The sequence below is a fragment of the Hyla sarda genome, chromosome 2 (assembly GCF_029499605.1).
Source record: "Hyla sarda isolate aHylSar1 chromosome 2, aHylSar1.hap1, whole genome shotgun sequence".
Taxonomy (NCBI): domain Eukaryota; kingdom Metazoa; phylum Chordata; class Amphibia; order Anura; family Hylidae; genus Hyla; species Hyla sarda.
This window is the reverse complement of record NC_079190.1, coordinates 348,112,887-348,131,900: the sequence shown is the minus strand read 5'-3', so window position 1 is coordinate 348,131,900 and position 19,014 is coordinate 348,112,887. Positions and strand designations below refer to the sequence as shown.

At 43.6% G+C, this 19,014-nt stretch overlaps 1 protein-coding gene across 3 annotated transcripts in view; it reads right to left on the bottom strand.

The window, feature by feature from the left end:
* The window catches only part of LOC130356545 (ras-related protein Rab-44-like), an 87,827-nt gene that overhangs the window by 30,254 nt on the left and 38,559 nt on the right, over positions 1-19,014 (bottom strand). For 2 of the 3 annotated variants that reach the window (XM_056558231.1, XM_056558232.1), the window contains exons 6-10: positions 16,164-16,254; positions 14,391-14,486; positions 13,835-14,010; positions 2,623-2,668; positions 400-491 (exon numbers count right to left, since the gene is read on the bottom strand). In XM_056558231.1, the coding sequence (XP_056414206.1) occupies positions 400-491; positions 2,623-2,668; positions 13,835-14,010; positions 14,391-14,486; positions 16,164-16,254 (501 nt within the window). The remainder of the gene's footprint in view (positions 1-399; positions 492-2,622; positions 2,669-13,834; positions 14,011-14,390; positions 14,487-16,163; positions 16,255-19,014) is intronic. The other variant, XM_056558233.1, reaches the window with a different exon arrangement.

Genomic DNA, 19,014 nt, shown 5'->3' with positions numbered 1-19,014 from the left:
TTTCCTATATAGTAAATTACATTATATTAATATTACTCTACTTATTAATATCTACCGTAAATTGCTCATATTCTCACATACAATGTAAAACCACCAAATGGTTCAACATATGGATATTTATTGTTCTTACTTCCTATTGCCATATTCTTGTCAAGCTGGTTACACAACCTTGAACCTATAATGGTATATCTGAAGATTTAATTCTACAGAAAAGGAATTGAAAGCTGAACTTGACTGTTTTGTTTCCTGTAAAAGTGTTTCTATGAAAACTTCAAAGGCTCCGTAGAGGGACAAAAGTCTGAGAGGGAACCTCTTTGATGAGACCTTTTGAGAGCTTCAGACATGAAAGTTGCAGTATAGCACTTGTATGGATGTAAGTTAGAGATCATTCATACTTACAGATCTGTAGGCTCTTTTAGGTCACTTTGGTCAGGTTCCTGCTCATTATTTTTTTCTTTCTGGTTGGTGTCCTGGAAGAAAATCTGGTAAAACTGTTTAATGCATTGTGTTTTATTTCGGAAATGCATTTCGGAGTGAAACGTGTATAAAAACAAATGTATACATTGATATTGTTTTTTAGAATTGTTTCATTTTAACCCTATCGCTTTCTGCAGGCAATGTTTAGGGACATAAAATGTACCAAAAACTTCCCAATAATCATTTTTATAATTTTTTTTATACCATTACGTTCCATAGAACTTAAAGGGGTACTTCGGTGGAAAACATTTTTTTTTAGATCAACTGGTGCCAGAAAGTTAAACAGATTTGTAAATTACATCTATTAAAAAATATTTACCCTTCCAGAACTTTTTAGCAGCTGTATACTGCAGAGGAAATTCTTTTCTTTTTGATTTTCTTTTTTGTCTTTTCCACAGTGCTCTCTGCTGACACCTGATGCCCGTATCAGGAACTGTCCAGAGCAGGAGAAAATCCCCATTGTAAACCTATGCTGCTCTGGACAGTTCCTGACATGGACAGAGGTGTCAGCAGAGAGCACTGTGGTCAGCCAGAAAAGGAATTCAAAAAGAAAAGAATTTCCTCTGTATTATACAGCTGCTAAAAAGTACTGGAAGGGTAAAACATTTTTATAGAAGCAATTTACAAAATCTATTTAACTTTCTGGCATCAGTTCATTTAAAAAAAAAAAGTTTTCCACCGGAGTACCCCTTTAATGGTAAAATAACCTTTAGTTCCCACACAGATTGGGGGGGATTTATCATTGTTGTCTTTAGAAAGTGTGTTTTGAATTCATTTATTTTTGCTTGGGTTTTGATTACCGTATGTGCCAAACATAAGTCCAAGAAAACTGCGATATTTTACAGCTGAAAAAAGTCACAAAAGGAAAAAGAGATTTTTTTTTCAGCCATGCTATAGAGGCCAAAAACGCAATGTGCACATATTTGAAAAGCAAACAATTTTTTATTCTTGCTTTGTATTTATTATGTTGCACAAAATAAAATGTTGTGTTTTTAATTCAAAACGTTGCTTTATTTTCTTTTTACGCTTGTGAACAGCCTATAGGATTCTCTATAGCAGACTGCCTTGTATCTGCATTCCCTTTCTTTCTATCCCTTTACTATCTGAGCTGATGTGTAACCACCAGTCTGCTGGTATGTCTAACACAGAGAGAGCAGAGTCCATCAGTCTTCTAATGAAGACTCCACTGCCCCGGTGTTCGGAACATTTTGTTCTGAACGCTGGGTGCAGGCTGCGGGGGTTGTGACGTCACAGCCATGCCCCCCCCCATGATGTCACGCCACGCCCCTCAATGCAAGTCAAAATGTTCCGAATGCTGGGGCAGTGGAGTACCCCTTTAAGAATGCATTTAGAAAACAAATCAACATTGAAAGAAAATAATGCAAAGGTGTCCATAGCCTTTAAAAGACTAAAATGATTATAAAAACTGACCATAGACATGCAATATAAGTCAACCTAAACATGCCCATTTGTATATACAATGGATATAAGCAGCTACCATTTAAACTGGTGCTTTTTAGAAATTGATCAGAAATAAATCTGTATTTTAGATAGCTGTAGGCCAACCACTTTCTTGGACAAAAGCTTTCTCTCCTGATCCTCTCATATACATGCATTCATACACATGTTCAAAATAAGAAGAGGTGGGTAAGTCGGGGTAGGGAGCTGTCAATGTCCTGATGTTGCTATGGTTGCCATAGCACCATCTGGAACATTCACACTAAGGCCAAGGGAGCGCAGCATCAAAGTAAAATAGCCAGGTGGGAAAACCCTTTTAAACAAAGTGAAACCCATGTGAGAAGGTTACCTAAAATCATCACAAAAATGTCTCAACTTTGGAGAGTTTTCATTATGTATATTTGAATTAGTTAAAATTATAATTTTTTGCTATTGAGCAATTTATTTTGTAACATTATAGGGGTTGCACAGCAAAAGCATCAACCATCACATCAAGCTCTCTGAATGCACTGCTCCCATCCCTCTCTTACTGCTCATTAGATTTAGGACTCAGTAGATAAGACAGGCTCACTGCTGTATTATCTAATGAGCCCTAAATCTAATGAGCAGTAATATGAGCTCTCCTTTACATCACTGGTCTTGTCCTGAGCTTTGTTATGGTCACCTGATCAATTAAAAGTTTCTTACCTGTGCACTTGAAATATTTCTTGATTCTTCATCATCCTTAATCTCCCTAAATAAAACAAATGTTACAGTATTTTTAAATATTGTGAACAAATGAATGACATTCAGAGAAATTGTCTTATACAGTGGGTTAAGCAGAAACCACTAGACGGGACCCCGTCCGCTGGGACCCCCCGCGTTCTTCTGAACGGGGCCTGGCAGTCTGCTGGAAGCACCTATTCCGACCCCCACAGGAAGCTGCGGCCAACGTGCCCTCTCCATGTATCTCTATGGGATACATGGAGGGGGCTTATCGGACGCCGCTTCATGCAGGGGTCGGCACGCCCCCTTTTAGTAGACTGCCAGGGCCATGTTCAGGAGATCACGGGGGGGGGGGGTCCCAGCGGTCGGAGCCCCACGATCTATAACTTATATCCTTATATCCTATCATTTGAATAGGGAATATATCTCCCTGCCACATATCATATGTAGCAATTTTTATTAGGGTACTGTGTAAATTACCCCCCAGCCAACTGTCAGCGTGTTCAGCCTAATGTGGTAACGGGGTGTGATGAGGACAGATGCTGTTACCCTAGGGGCAGATGGCATTAACCCCTTGTATTTCTGACACCAGAGCGTGGTTTATCCTCCATACCCGAAGGTATACCACTAGATCCTGGGCTAGGCATGGAGGCAATAATGACTCCAATGCCAAGTTACAGATAACAGTAGCTTTACTGAGGGTAGACAGATGGTAAAGCCTATACAGTTCAGCCTGGGCCCACAGAGGTGACCAGTGACTCAGAGACCTTAAGGGCTTGCTGGGACTTGTAGTAGGACTGGACAATGTAATGCAGACCAAGTTGACTTGACAGATGACAGGGACTGACTTGACTGAAGACTGACAAAGCTACGACTGTAGCTTACTTGCGTTTGATGGTGGCTGCAGGACTTGACTTTGAGGCCTCCAACACTCTGGACACACACACACTAGGCACGACTGACCTCAGCAAAGACTTATCTCCAAAGAGCAAAAGAGAGAAATATGTGGTATCCCGGTACCGAATCCTATCTGGTACCTTTTATTGTGGGTCCCCATAGCCAGAGTCCCTAGGACGTTGGGGTCCCAATTGTCTAGTTCACCCCTAGTCACCTCTCATCCAGTTGGTAATTGTCCAGTAACCACTTAGGATTTGGATGTATAAGATTGTATAAATGTAAATAAATAGTTAATTACCTGCCCATAGCGTAGCAGGACCTGCAGGTCACGTGGTCAGGTGAACTCTATGGTATTTCTGCTTGAGAACCTTTGGAGGTCCCTGTGACGTAGTCAATCCCATCACACTGTGTAACAGTGATTGACAGATGTTGGGACCAATCAGATTAACCCCGCCCATTGCCCATATAAGGGAGCGGCGGCCATGTTCTCTCTCTCTTGTTCCTGTGCAAGCAAGCAAGAAGCATCTGCGCTGGTGAGATCAGTGAGTCTAGGCCTGAACCTTGCGGCGACGGCCAATAACTTCTAATTTCTGAGTGTATCAATCCCCACGCCCTCTGCAGGATCACCGGACCTTATCTATCCCCTAAATCCGGACGGATCTGCAATAACTACCCTAAATTCAGAGACTTTGAATATCATTCAAGGTCCGCAACAATTGTCAGTCATTGAGATATATAGAGACTGTTTGCCTGAGACTGTCATTGTTCATTTGATGTACTGCAAGCACTTTAGTAAAGTTTGTTCAAGTTCAAGTACCTTGTGGACCTTCAGTCATTTTATTACATGCACCTATCGTTTCTGGGAAGGGCGGCGATAGGCCGGAGAATTACCTGAGCATACTAGCCCTCAGCCTGGCGTCACGAACTATAGGGTTAACATAAACCCCTTATCTACTACAACATCCCAACTACCCTACACCCCCTAAGGCATACCACAAAGCCTTTTTGGTGTTGCACGAACAGGATACGGGTGTGCGCCTACTACAGTCGCCATTTTGTTGGAGTCTAGTGCCAGAACCAACAAAGAGAGACAGTTCAGCGCGGGAAAAGGCGCAGAGTGCGACAGCAGGTTGGAAGCTGTGAGGAGCCGGAACAGTACGGGACTCTGAGACGTCAGATTGCCGAATTTAAGTCTTACATAGAGTCACTTCAGCTACCGATCAATGCACTCAAATTTCAATTAAAGGCTGTTGAGTTTCAGGTCACCGCTCTCAAATTTGAAATTTACGCTCTCAAGTTCCAGATTAGAGAACAACTGAGTATTTCTTTGGGACCTAGGAATTCGAGATCTATTTAAAGGGCCAGCATACCAAATACAGAAATGTCGGAACCAGCAGCTCCACAGTCCCCATCTGAACAGCAAGGGGGCGATGCTCCAGTGACCCCACCAATGGGGCCTCCACCCCAAGTCAGAAGGGCGTTGCCGCCTTCACCAACACCTTCTACTTCACAGAGACGTGCTCTACCTTTGATTCCAGCAAGACCTCTGTCACCGGTGGAGCAGGACCCAGCAAGTCCACCTTCAGTCTCTCCCTATGTGTTGGGAGCCCCTGTTGCTGAACTTGTCTTTTTGGGGAATCCTGTGCTTCCCACCTACAATGGTGACCCTTTTACATTGAGAGATTTTAAAAAAAAATTCTACAGCCCCTTTGGATTTTATGCACTTCCCCCTCATCAACAGATACAGCTGCTTCTGGGACAGCTCCAAGGACTCGCCTTGGAAAAGCTTCGCACCTGGCCAGCGGGTGATAAAGCTACAGTGGGACAGATTTTTGAAGGACTTTATCAAGTGTTTGAATCTCATTCTCCCTCGGAGGTACGCCTCCGACTCTATGAACGGCGCCAGAAGCCAGGTGAGACTCTCCGAGCATATGCAGTAGCTTTGCAGAGCGCATTAGAGGCAGTACAGAAGTTGGACAGCATCACGCCCGATCAGGGGAATCGAGTACTGATGGACCGTTTTATAGAAGAGGCACTGAAAAAATGGGGCAAGGCCCAACTTAGGATGCTGGCCGTGCGAAATCCCGACATGGCTTTCCCAGCTTTTAAGAGACTCGCGGTTAAAGTAATAGGGTCGGGACCTCAGACAGAGGAGACTAGTGCTCCCGCTACCGAATCTCCGGGGCCCGCGCCCCAACCGCCTGTTCCTTCTCAATCTGCCCCGCCAACACCTTCTTCTAGCCCTTGGACAGCTGACTTACAAGACATTAAACAGGACATTGAACAGTTAGCCAAGGCCTTTAAAGAAATAACTGTACGGACAGATTCTTCTAGATCTGCAACACCACCACCTAAGAAGGCTGACCCTCGCCCTGTTGGTCAACCTGGTACCCCTCCTGTGAGACCACCTGGAAGTCAGAAACCCGTCTGTAGCTATTGTAACAAGAATGGACACTGGAAGAGCCAATGCTGGGCTTTAAATGGGCGTCCCCTGGGGTCGAGGACCGCACCCAAGGAGTAGAGGCTGAAGGTCCAGAATCAACCAGCGACAAGAAGGGACTGTCTATGTATGTAGCTTCTTGTCCTTATGTACAGGTGATGATTGAAGGTATCCGGTTACAAGCTCTGATAGATACGGGGTCTCAGGTATTCACTATTCTGCAGGGGGTTTTCTATAAGTACTGGGGCCCAGAAAGGTTGTGTGACCCTCAGGAAGCGGAGTTTAGAGTAATTGCAGGGAACGGGAAACCAGTACCCAGGCATGGTTATTGGGAGCCCACGGTGCAAGTGCGAAAACATGTGTTAGGAAGGCAGGGTGTGATTGTCACCAATGTTAGGGACGAGGGGGCAGCTGATTTCATTTTAGGCATGAATATTATGAGGCACTGTTTTGATGATATTGCCTGTGCACTACATGCGTCTCTCCCTTATCTGTCACCCCCAGGCCGGCGAGCTGCCCAACACCACCTCAAAATTCTCCAAGCAGAACAGAAGTTTGTGAATCATCAAGGAGAAATCTGTCAAGTAAGGATTCAAGATATCCGAGCCGTTAGTCTACAGCCACAGACGGAGACAGTTATTTGATGCCGTGCCCGACCCGGGTGAAAAATCAAGATTACCAAGCACTATTGGAACCCCTCCTGCTGGAAGACTGTCCCTTGGTGCGAGCCGCTAGAAGCCTGGTAACCGTACGTAATGGGAAGGTTCCAGTGAGACTTATCAACCTCTCTCAAGTTGCGGTCCAACTACCCAAGTATACCCCAGTGGCTACCCTACACCATTTAAACATCAGAGATGTGGTCTCGAAGTCACAAGTGGTTCAACGAGGACCTGACCAGACTCCTGCAGAGCCTTGGTGGAGCCAACTACAGATAGGAAACGAAAATACCACCAAGGAACAGGTGGAAGGAGTCATCCAGGTGGCTAAGAAATATCAAGAAGCTTTCAGCAAGTTCCCCACAGACTTTGGCAGGACCACCATGATCAAACATAGGATTCTCACTGGGGACAATCCCCCCATTAAAGAGAGACATCGCCCTGTGGCTCCTGGGATGTATGAAAACATAAAGAAAATGCTTGTGGAGATGAAAGAGGCCGATGTCATCCAGAAGAGCCAGAGTCCTTGGGCTGCACCTTTGGTCCTGGTGAAGAATAAAGATGGAACTATCCGCTTTTGCGTGGATTACCGGAAGCTGAACAACATAACCCATAAGGATGACTATCCTCTCCCTCGCATCGAAGAATTCTTGACTGCGTGGGGGTCTGCCGCCTACTTTTCCACATTGGATCTGACGAGCGGCTACTGGCAGATGCCAATGGTAGAAGAGGATAGAGAGAAGACCGCATTTGTGACCCCTATGGGTCTCTTCGAGTTCAAAAGTATGCCCTTTGGACTGTGCAATGCACCAGCTACTTTCCATCGCCTAATGGAGCGATGCTTGGGGCATCTTAACTTCCAGAGTGTTCTGTTGTATTTAGATGACGTCATCGTCTATTCTCGAACATATCAGGAACACCTGGATCACCTGAAAGAAGTTTTCCAAGTCCTTATCCGACATGGACTCAAGGTTAAACCTTCCAAATGTCACTTGCTAAAGCCACAAGTGCACTACCTAGGACATGTCGTCAGTGCTCAAGGAGTCCAGCCTGATCCAGACAAAGTGAGTGCTGTGAAAGAGTGGCCTACACCAAGGACGGTGCGAGACGTCTGAAGTTTCCTGGGGTTTGCTGGATATTACCGGCGCTTCATCCCCCATTTTGCTAAAATTGCTGGACCCTTGACCAAATTACTGAGAGGGACTGCCCGGGATAATTATAATGGGAGGCTTCCCATACAGTGGGCTGGAGAACAAGAAGATGCCTTTCGAGCCCTGAAGTTCCTCCTCACGGAACCCCCCATTTTGGCGTATCCTGACTACAGCCTGCTGTTCCGTTTATACACAGACGCTAGCTTTGAAGGTCTGGGGGCAGTCTTATCTCAAGTGCAAGATAGCAAGGAGAGGGTGATTGCATATGCCAGCCGGCATCTTCGAGGTGCTGAGAAGAATGATGCTAACTATAGATCCTTCAAGCTGGAGCTCCTGGCCCTTGTTTGGCCCATTACTGAGAAGTTTAAGGACTATCTGGCTACTACCCCCTTCACGGTCTACACTGATAACAACCCCTTGGCCCATTTGAACACTGCTAAGTTGGGAGCTCTTGAACAGCGTTGTGCCTCTCGGTTGGCCAACTATGATTTCAACATTAAGTACCACAGCGGAAAAACCAATGTTAATGCGGATGTACTTTCTCGCATGGCCCCGGGAGAAGCACCTCCTACTGAAGATGTGTGGGAAGATGTGGAAATGCCTCCCTTCTACCGAAGGTTCGTGAGCCAGAATGCTCTAACTGCCCAGGCGGGTGACGGACCTGAATCTCCCAAAGTCTCTTAAGATCTGTCCACCTGGTAGACACTTCAGGATGAAAGCAGGGTTATCGGGGACCTCCTCAACTATTGCCTCCACAAGAAAGTGCCTACCCGGGTGCGCAAGGCCCACGGAGACTTCAAATTGAAGCGGCTGTGGCGGCAGAGGAATCGCCTATTCCTGCACAAGGGGTTGGTCTACCGAAATTCCCTGGACCCAGTCTCCGGAGACTGCATACACCAGATTGTGGTTCCCAGAAGAGATGCAGCCATGGTTCTGAATGCCTATCTTGATCAATACGGACACTTCGGGGTCGAGAGCCCCTTTGCATCCCATCTGTAAAGAAAGGCCTAATCAAATTGTTGCCTTGGATCATGTGAAGCTAGCCCCCACTCGATCTGGCTATTGTCATGCCCTAAATATGGTGGATAATTATTCCAAGGGGGTAGTCGTGGTCCCTGTCAAGGATCTTACAGCCAAGACTGCTGCTCAGCTCTTCTATCGACATTGGATCCAACCTCTGGGGTGTCCCAAATCGGTCCTTACGGATCGGGGAACCGCCTTTGAAGCCCAGTTGTTCCAAGAACGTTGCCGGTTGCATGATTGCAAGAAGCTCCGGACAACGGCCTACCATCCCCAAGGGAATGGGCTCTGCGAGAGGGTCAATCAAGTGTTCATCCAAATGCTCAGAGCTGCCTCTGTCTCAAAGCATGAAGAGTGGCCTCAGCTGTTGCCTGAACTCCTAGAAATTTACAACAACACTGCCCACTGCCCTACGGGGTATACGCCCTTTTTCTTGATGACGGGCCGACACGGCCAATTGCCAAAGGATCGAGCCTTCGAGCTACAGGCACCTTTCAACAATTCTCCTCAGGCTTCCCAAGGTTGGGTGTCAGAGCATTAACGAAGAAATGAGGAAGCCAAAGACATTGTTGAGAAGAAAATGGGTGAAGTTCATGAATGCCAGCATAAAGATTATAATCGACATGTTTCGGCTCAGCCCTTGCAGCTAGGAGATAAAGTGTGGCTCAGAAAATTTCCTAGAACCCATAAATTGGACTCCTTGTGGGAAATGGAGCCATACACCATTACTGCGGTTCCTTATCCTGAAACGGACGTGTACGACATACAAAAGGACGGGTTCGAGCCACAGGTGGTTCACCGGAATAGGATAAAAGTGTGCCTGAAAGAAGATATGCTTGGCCCATCTCCTTCTACTCCTCCTGCTACTCCACCTCCACCAAGGCCAATGAGAGAATATGTGCCGGGAGAAGGAATTCATCCCACTATGGACATTCCTTTGTTCCCATCTCAGCAGCCTACCATGTATTGGGGAATACCGTTCCCAGCTCCAGCCAGCCAGCCGCCACTGGTTGCACCACCCAGTCAGTTGCCAGTAGCTGTTGCTCCCTGTCAACCACCATTGGTTGCTACCCCCAACATCAGTCCTGCTCCAGTGACTGCTCCAGATATTGATGCCACTACTCCACGTGTCTTAAGAGAACCCCTCAGTTCAACCGAAGATGTTGCTTCTGTTTCCAGCCCTCCAGCTGGTCCCTCGGGGACTGAAGTTCTTGAAGAATCTTTAAGCGAAGGAACTCCCGATGACTCGGAGGGGGTGTAGCGGCGGTCTCAAAGGACTAGACAGGGAAAACTACCCATAAAGTACCAGGACATTTAGTACCTGCACACATAGTACCCTAGATTACTAACTTAAATGTACTACCTCAAGTTTCTCTAGTACATACACCAAAATAAATATCTCACTTAAGAAAACACATAGGAATTGTAGCATATTGATACCCAATTCCTGCCACTGTTAGGTACACTTCTTCTTCTCCTTCATTGCGTGTGTGAGATGCTCTGCCTGGCCAGTAGGTGCTCTTGCTAATACAGAATTAAACACGTAATTCTAAGAATAACCTAGTTAAGTTGTTTTTGAAAGTGCTCTAGTGATAAGTAACTTGTAGTAGTGTTGAGCAGCATAGGCCATATTCGAATTCGCGAATATTCGCGAATATATGTACGAATATTCGTCATATTCGCGAATATTCGCATAGTCATAATATTCTCGTTTTATTTTCGCATATGCGAATATTCGTGCATGCGAAAATTAACATATGCGAAAATTCGCATATACAAAATTAGCATAAGCGAAAATTTGCATATGCGAAAATTAGCATATGCAAAAATTAGAAAATGTAAATTTTCGCATATGCGAAAATTTGCACACCGGTCTCACACAGTAGTATTAGAGCCTTCTTACACCACATAAGCTGGAAGCAGAGAGGGATGATCACTGTGATGTGTACTGTGAAAAAAATAAAAATAAAAAAAAATAAAAAAAATAATATTCGTAATTACGAATATATAGCGCTATATTCGCGAATATTCGCGAATATGCGATATTCGCGAATAAAATTCGAATTGCGAATATTCGCGAGCAACACTAGCTTGTAGCCCATAGACCCAAGCAGCCACCCTTACTGTGACCTAGCTTCCGGCTAGCCAGTATAGCCTTATGTGTACTTACAGGTAACTTATTGTTGGCAAAGAAATAAAATGTGTGAGATAATAAAAGTGTCTAAGTCAGCTTGAAACTAAAGGTAAATAGAGCTGTACTAATGTCTAGATAGTCTCATGTATAGAGAGTTAGACTAATGTTCAGTTTACTAATGTTTCATAGAATGTGTAGAGAGCTAATAGGATGTCTTAGGAGCTAGCAACTACATGTCAGATAGCTGCCTAATTGTCTAGTAAGCTTTGGAATGTATAATAAGTTTAATAAAGTTGTCTAGGAAGCTAGAAACTAAAGGATAGATAGCTTCTTTAAATGTCTAGATAGCATTCTTGTCTAGATAGCACCAATGCCTAGATAGATTCTAATTGTCTAGTCCAGATACTAGTAAGAGTATCAAAAGAATGTAAATGTGTTCAATGTTTACTCAGGATGTATAGTGAATTCATAGATCATCCTGTCCTTGTCCTAGTCCCTCTGTCTTAGGGGACAGACGTCGAGCTCTACTTATCTTAACCCCTTAAGGACCAAGGACGTACAGGTACGTCCTTGGTCCTGCTCCCGTGATATAACGCAGGGTAACACGGTAACCCCGCATCATATCACGGCGGACCCAGCGTCATAGTGAAGCCGGGACCCGCCGCTAATAGCGCGCAGTGCCAATCGCGGCGCCGCACGCTATTAACCCTTTAGCCACGCGCTCAGAGCTGAGCCACGCGGCTAAAAGTGAAAGTAAAAGCTGCCAGTTAACTCAGTGGGCTGTTCGGGATAGCCGTGGCGAAATCGCGTGCGGAAATGTCCGAATTATAAAAAGATATCATTAATTAAACCGCTCGGTCAATGGCGTATGCGCAAAAAAATTCCAAAGTCCAAAATAGTGCATTTTTGGTCACTTTTTATATAATTTAAAAATGAATAAAAAGCGATTAATAAGTCCTATCAATGCAAAAATGGTACTGTTAAAAACTTCAGATCACAGCGCAAAAAATGAGCCCTCATACCGCCCCATACAAAAAAATTCAAATGTTATAGGGGTCAGAAGATGACAATTTTAAACGTATTAATTTTCCTGCATGTAGTTATGAATTTTTCCAGAAGTACGACAAAATCAAACCTATATAAGTAGGGTATCATTTTAATTGTATGGACCTACAGAATAAAGATAAGGTATCATTTTTACCGAAAAATGTACCACTTAGAAACGGAAGCCCCCAAAAGTTACAAAACAGCATTTTTTTTTCAATTTTGTCGCACAATGATTTTTTTTTCCGTTTTACCGTAGATTTTTGGGCAAAATGACTGACGTCATTACAAAGTAGAATTGGTGGTGCAAAAAATAAGCAATCATATGGATTTTTAGGTGCAAAATTGAAAGAGTAATGATTTTTTAAAGGCAAGAAGCAAAAAACGAAAATGCAAAAACAGAAAAGCCCCGGTCCTTAAGGGGTTAAGTAAGGGGGTTTGTGGTGTCCTGGTACCGTATCCTATCCGGTACCTTTTATTGTGGGTCCCCATAGCCAGAGTCCCTAGGACGTCGGGGTCCCAATTGTCTAGTTCACCCCAGTCACCTCTCATCCAGTTGGTAATTGTCCAGTAACCACTTAGGATTTGGATGTATAAGATTGTATAAATGTAAATAAATAGTTAATTACCTGCCCATAGCGTAGCAGGACCTGCGGGTCACCTCAGGTGAACTCTATGGTATTTCTGCTTGAGGACCTTTGGAGGTCCCTGCGACGTAGTCAATCCCATCACACTGTGTAACAGTGAGTGACAGATGTTCGGACCAATCAGATTAACCCCGCCCATTGCCCATATAAGGGAGTGGCGGCCATGTTCTCTCTCTCTTGTTCCTGTGCAAGCAAGCAAGAAGCATCTGCGCTGCGGAGATCAGTGAGTCTAGGCCTGAACCTTGCAGCGACGGCCGATAACTTCTCATTTCTGAGTGTATCAATCCCCACGCCCTATGCAGGATCACCGGACCTTATATATCCCCTAAATCCAGACGAATCTGCAATAACTACCCTAAATTCAGAGATTTTGAATATCATTCACGGTCCGCAACAATTGTCAGTCATTTAGATACATAGAGACTGTTTGCCTGAGACTGTCATTGTTCATTGGATGTACTGCAAGCACTTAAGTAAAGTTTGTTCAAGTTCAAGTACCTTGTGGACCTTCAGTCATTTTATTACATGCACCTATCGTTTCTGGGAAGGGCGGCGATAGGCCGGAGAATTACCTGAGCATACTAGCCCTCAGCCTGGCGTCACGAACTATAGGGTTAACATTAACCCCTTATCTACTACAACATCCCAACTACCCTACACCCCCAAGGCATACCACAAATAGCTAGCTTCATCCAGGGCTTATATGGGGGAAGATTGCAGGGAGCCCATAGGTCACTCTTGGGGTCACCTGGTCAGTGATACCTCCTGGGTAACAATCACATGACATATCACATGGTACAACTCTGAAAGCAGCAAACATTTTATAATAAATTATAATGCAGAACATATGTACATGGGGGGGGGGGGGGGGGGCAAGTACAAGGGAGCCCAGGGGACACTGAAGGGAGGCTTTCGGACAGGGCAGCACGGGTAGGGGGTAACACCTCCCGTACTGGGCGACCACACTAAGTAGTGCTCTTTCTTCAGCACTAGCTATGCCTTGGCATACCAAAGAGGAGGGTTTGTACGGAAGTGCTGTCTTATCATTGGCCAAAGAAGAAAGGAAAAGAAAGTCCATGTGTGAATGCATCTGTAGACACTTTTGTAACTTTACACCAACTATTGGTTAGGACATTTTGTGGTAGACTTTGGTACCAGAACAAGTCTAAATATAGCAAAATGTCCTAAGATTATTTATTACTCACTTTTCATGTTGAATCATTTTCTGTTTCACATCACTCAGGCAAACTTCAGCTTCAGATAACTGATCACGAATTTTCTCCAAGTTCTGTTCTAAATCTTGGTTTGTCCTTTTTAACATCTCATTCTCTGATTTTGTACGATGTTCCATGCCTTGTAGGTTGGAGAGTTCTTTTTCTAACTTTAACAACCAGCAATTAGACCTCAGAATATTATACAAAACACCAAATATTGCCTGTGCTTTTTAACAATAAAGGCCACTTTTAGAAATACAGCAGAAGGTATGGCCTTAATCAGAACATATGTGGACAGGACTTAGTGCAATGAGGTCCCAATGTAAAATCTCTGACTGGGCCTTTTACCTGAACACCAGCGCCATTATTGGCTGCCTTTATATAGGACCTGTAAGAGTAAAGTATCAATTTGCTTAACTCGCTATAACTCACTCAATTGTGAAAATATTATTTCTACCTTATAGTTTGATATATCATAATATCATATACTGTATGACTCTTCTAGAGTATTTTCAAATAACATTGTATTTCTTCTTAAATGCCTCACCTCATTTTGTACAGAAAGCAGCTGCTGTACTTCTTTATTTTTCAATTCAATGGCAGTCCTCATTTCTCGATCATGGATACTGCTACGAGTATTACTCTAGAAAAGTAGTGATAAGTATTATAATCTTCATCAATTTATCTACCCTCCACAGTCCCAGACCCAATTGTTTCAAGACTTTTTTTCTCTTGCTTTATCTTTTATTTTCCTTGTAATTTTTATACTAATAACTGTCATTAAAGTGTTCATTTTCAATAAATATCATGTTGATTAAGACATCTAATAGAAAATTCTCCTTCTAAAAAGGTTCAGTTTGACGCACTAACCTACCGTAAACTAAATACCCTGGCAGCGTTAGTTTGCACTACCCGACACCTTGAACCCAAGGCACATACCCCATGAGCCCTCCTCTAGTACACCATTGGAGTTAAGGGATCACTATTCATCTGATAGGTAGAGATCCCAGCAGTAGGACCTTCAACTATTAGAAAAGGTCTGAAGCTTACAAGTTTAAAGCTTTATTTATTATGTGCAGACTAGTTGTATAGATAACCAAAAAATGTTTATTGATTAATTAGTTACATAAATGCTCTCAGCAGGGCCCTTGCTAGAGACCAGTATTAAAAAACAAAATAGTATTAAAACAATGATGTAAGATAAAATAAAATAATAGTTCCAGCCACCTCTGTATAACTTGGATTATATTTGGTCAAATCCAGACGTTTCTGTTATCTGATTTGTATTATCGGCAGTCTTAGAATAACAGTAGCAATTAGAATAACAGTAGCAATAGGTATTGTAATCCAGGAAATATTGTAACAAGTATGGATCCAGAGATACTGTAGCAAGTAATGATTGTTGGTGCTACTGAACAGTGGTCCCGGCAATGGGGGGGTTCCAGCTGTTGCCAATGTTGGTAGTGGGTAATAGTTCCAGAGGTGGTCTGTGTGAAGTAGGTACAGGGCTCGACGCATTTCAGGGAGGCCCCTTTTTTTAATAGCTAGGGCCCTGCTGAGACCATTTTTGTAACTAATTAATCAATAAACATTTTTTGGTTATCTATACAACTAGTCTGCACATTCTATTCCATTACACATATATCCCATTTTAACCACTATATACTTTTATTAAAAACCCATTGATCCATTGACCTTGAGGTCTGCAACATTTTTCTCTTTTATTGTATTCACTTTTTACACGTGGGTTTACGTGTAAAGCAGAAACCTCGGCATACACTTCATTCAAAATATTAGTGTGAGCCCCCAACTCCTCTTTTTATTATTTATTTATTGTGTAGTGTTTTTTTTTTCCTCCAATGTTTTCTTTTGGAGAAGTACTGATTTTGATCTTCTCTTAGTTTTAAACCATAATAAAAGTTACTTACAGGAGATATACTATGGGGAAAAACTTACCCCCTATCCAAAGGCTAGAGAATAAGTTTTAGATTGCAGGGGTCCACCCGCTGGAACCCACGATCTTCTGTACGGGGCCCCCGGTTCTCCCCCAGAGCTGCGCGTCACGATCCCAGCACGAAGTGGCGGCTGACACGTCCCCTCCATATTTCTCTATGGCAGAGCCATTTGGGTATTTTCTTCTCTCCCATAGAGATATGTGGAGGGGGTGTGTCAGCTGCCACTTTGTGTGGGGGGTCGTGATTCGCCGCTCCTGGGGAAAGCTGGGATAGGGGCTACATTTTTCCCCATGATGCTTCTCCTTTAATGCAGATATATACAGTATATTTTCTTGAATTTAATGTAAATGCAAAACATAACCTACTTCTTTAGTTAATCTATTCATCTCCTCACGCATTTGTTGGTCCATTTCTTCATATATACGCTGCACCTCTACATTGTGTTCTGTAATCCTCCTGAACAAGGAATATTCATTTTAGTTTTTAAAGTAACAATTTTAGACAGCTACAAAGTATTAAATTATGGAGCCAGTTAGTATAGAACAGTAACCCAGGACTGAAGATCAAAAGAACCCAAGGTAGTGGACTGGACTTGTCACAATTAAAAAAAAATCACAGAGACAAAGCCTACCTTTAAAGGGGTACTCTGCTGGGTACTCTGCTGCTGTATGTTCCACAGAAAGTTGTTTTCTTTTTTAATTTCTTTTCTTTCTGACCACAGTGCTCTCTGCTGACACCTCTGTCCATGTCAGGAACTGTCCAGAGTAGAAGAAAATCCCCATAGCAAACCTCTCCTGCTCTGGACAGTTCCTGAGATGGACAGAGGTGTCTGCAGAGAGCACTGTGGACAGACAGAAAAGAAATTCAAAAAGAAAAGAACTTCCTCTGTAGTATTCAGCAGCTTATAACTACTGGAAGGATTAAGATTTTTAAATAGAAGCAATCTACAAATCTATTCAACTGATTTAACCCCTTAACGACGCAGGACGTATATTTACGTCCTGCGCCGGCTCCCGCGATATGAAGCGGGATCGCGCCGCGATCCCGCATCATATCGCGTGGGTCCCGGCGCTAATCAAGGGCCGGGACCCGCGGCTAATACCACACATCGCCGATCGCGGCGATGTGCGGTATTAACCCTTTAGAAACGGCGGTCAAAGCTGACCGCCGCTTCTAAAGTGAAAGTGAAAGTGACCCGGCTGCTCAGTCGGGCTGTTCGGGACCGCCGCGGTGAAATCGCGGCGTCCCGAACAGCTGATCGGACACCGGGAGGGCTCTTACCTGCCTCCCCGGTGTCCGATCGACGAATGACTGCTCCGTGCCTGAGATCCAGGCAGGAGCAGTCAAGCGCCGATAATGCTGATCACAGGCGTGTTAATGCACGCCAGTGATCAGCATTAGAGATCAGTGTGTGCAGTGTTATAGGTCCCTATGGGACCTATAACACTGCAAAAAAAATGTAAAAAAAAAGTGTTAATAAAGGTCATTTAACCCCTTCCCTAATAAAAGTTTGAATCACCCCCCTTTTCCCATAAAAAAAATAAAACAGTGTAAAAAAAATAAAAAATAAACATATGTGGTATCGCCGCGTGCGTAAATGTCCGAACTATAAAAATATATCATTAATTAAGCCGTACAGTCAATGGCGTACGCGCAAAAAAATTCCAAAGTCCAAAAAAGCGTATTTTGGTCACTTTTTATATCATTAAAAAATGAATAAAAAGTGATCAAAAAGTCCGATCAAAACAAAAATCATACCGATAAAAACTTCAGATCACGGCGCAAAAAATGAGTCCTCATACCACCCCATACATGGAAAAATAAAAAAGTTATAGGGGTCAGAAGATGACATTTTTAAACGTATAAATTTTCCTGCATGTAGTTATGATTTTTTTCCAGAAGTGCGACAAAATCAAACCTATATAAGTAGGGTATCATTTTAACCGTATGGACCTACAGAATAATTATAAGGTGTAATTTTTACCGAAATATGCACTGCGTAGAAACGAAAACCCCCAAAAATTACAAAATGGCGTTTTTTTTTTTATTTTGTCGCACAATGATTTTTTTTTCCGTTTCGCCGTGCATTTTTGGGTAAAATGACTAATGTCACTGCAAAGTAGAATTGACGACGCAAAAAATAAGCCATAATATGGATTTTTAGGTGGAAAATTGAAAGGGTTATGATTTTTAAAAGGTAAGGAGGAAAAAACGAAAGTGCAAAAACGGAAAAACCCTGAGTCCTTAAGGGGTTAAAAAAAAAAATGTTTTCCACTGGAGTACCCCTTTAAAGGGGTAATCCGGGCAAAATCATCTCTTTTGGATAGGGGATAAGATGTCTGATCGCAGAGGGCCCACCGCTGGGACACTCCCGTGGTTCTGCGTCTCCAGTTTCGGGAACCTCTGGGTTTCCGAGACTGGAGACGAGACGTAACACCATGCGCCCTTGTGACATCATACCACCCCCCTTCCATTCATGTCTATGGGAGGGGAGTAACGGCCACCACACCCCCTCCCATAGATATGAATAGAGGGGGTGTGACATGACGACAAGAGGGGCCGTGGCGTCACGTCAGGTCTCCAGTCCAGGAACCCCCGAGGTTTCCAAAACTGGAGACACAGCCCCGCATAGAATGCGGGTCCTGTAGGGAGATCACGGGCGGTCCCAGCAGCGCCCCCGCCCCCCACGATCAGACATCTTATCCCCTACCCCTTTAAGGATGGATAATACACAACTTTATTTTAAAAAAATAAAATAAAAAGGTACCAAGATAGACAGCAATTAATGGTCACCTTGGCGAAATACTACAAAGTACCAGAAAGACAAAAATCATTTAAAAAAATGATCTAAAATCGTGATAGTCTAGTGCACTAACGTGTTGTGTAGGGATGCAAGGAATGGGGATAATCAACCTCAATGGAGAGGGGAAGGAGAGGAAGTGCCCACTCTATGATCTAACCCCCAACATCTCTGTCCCTGCCTTTTGAGGGACCCATCTAAATACATACCCAACCAACCCTCTCAGCTATACTTCTGTCCCAACCTCTCACCATCCCGGACAGGACTATGGGATACTATTGACTTTAACAGGAGACAGAGGCAGAAGTAGAATTCCAATTTTAAAAAAATAGGCTTAATTTCATCATATTAATGCAACACATATTATGCTAAGATCTTGTATTAATATAACAAAACAACAGTGAAAAGCAACAACC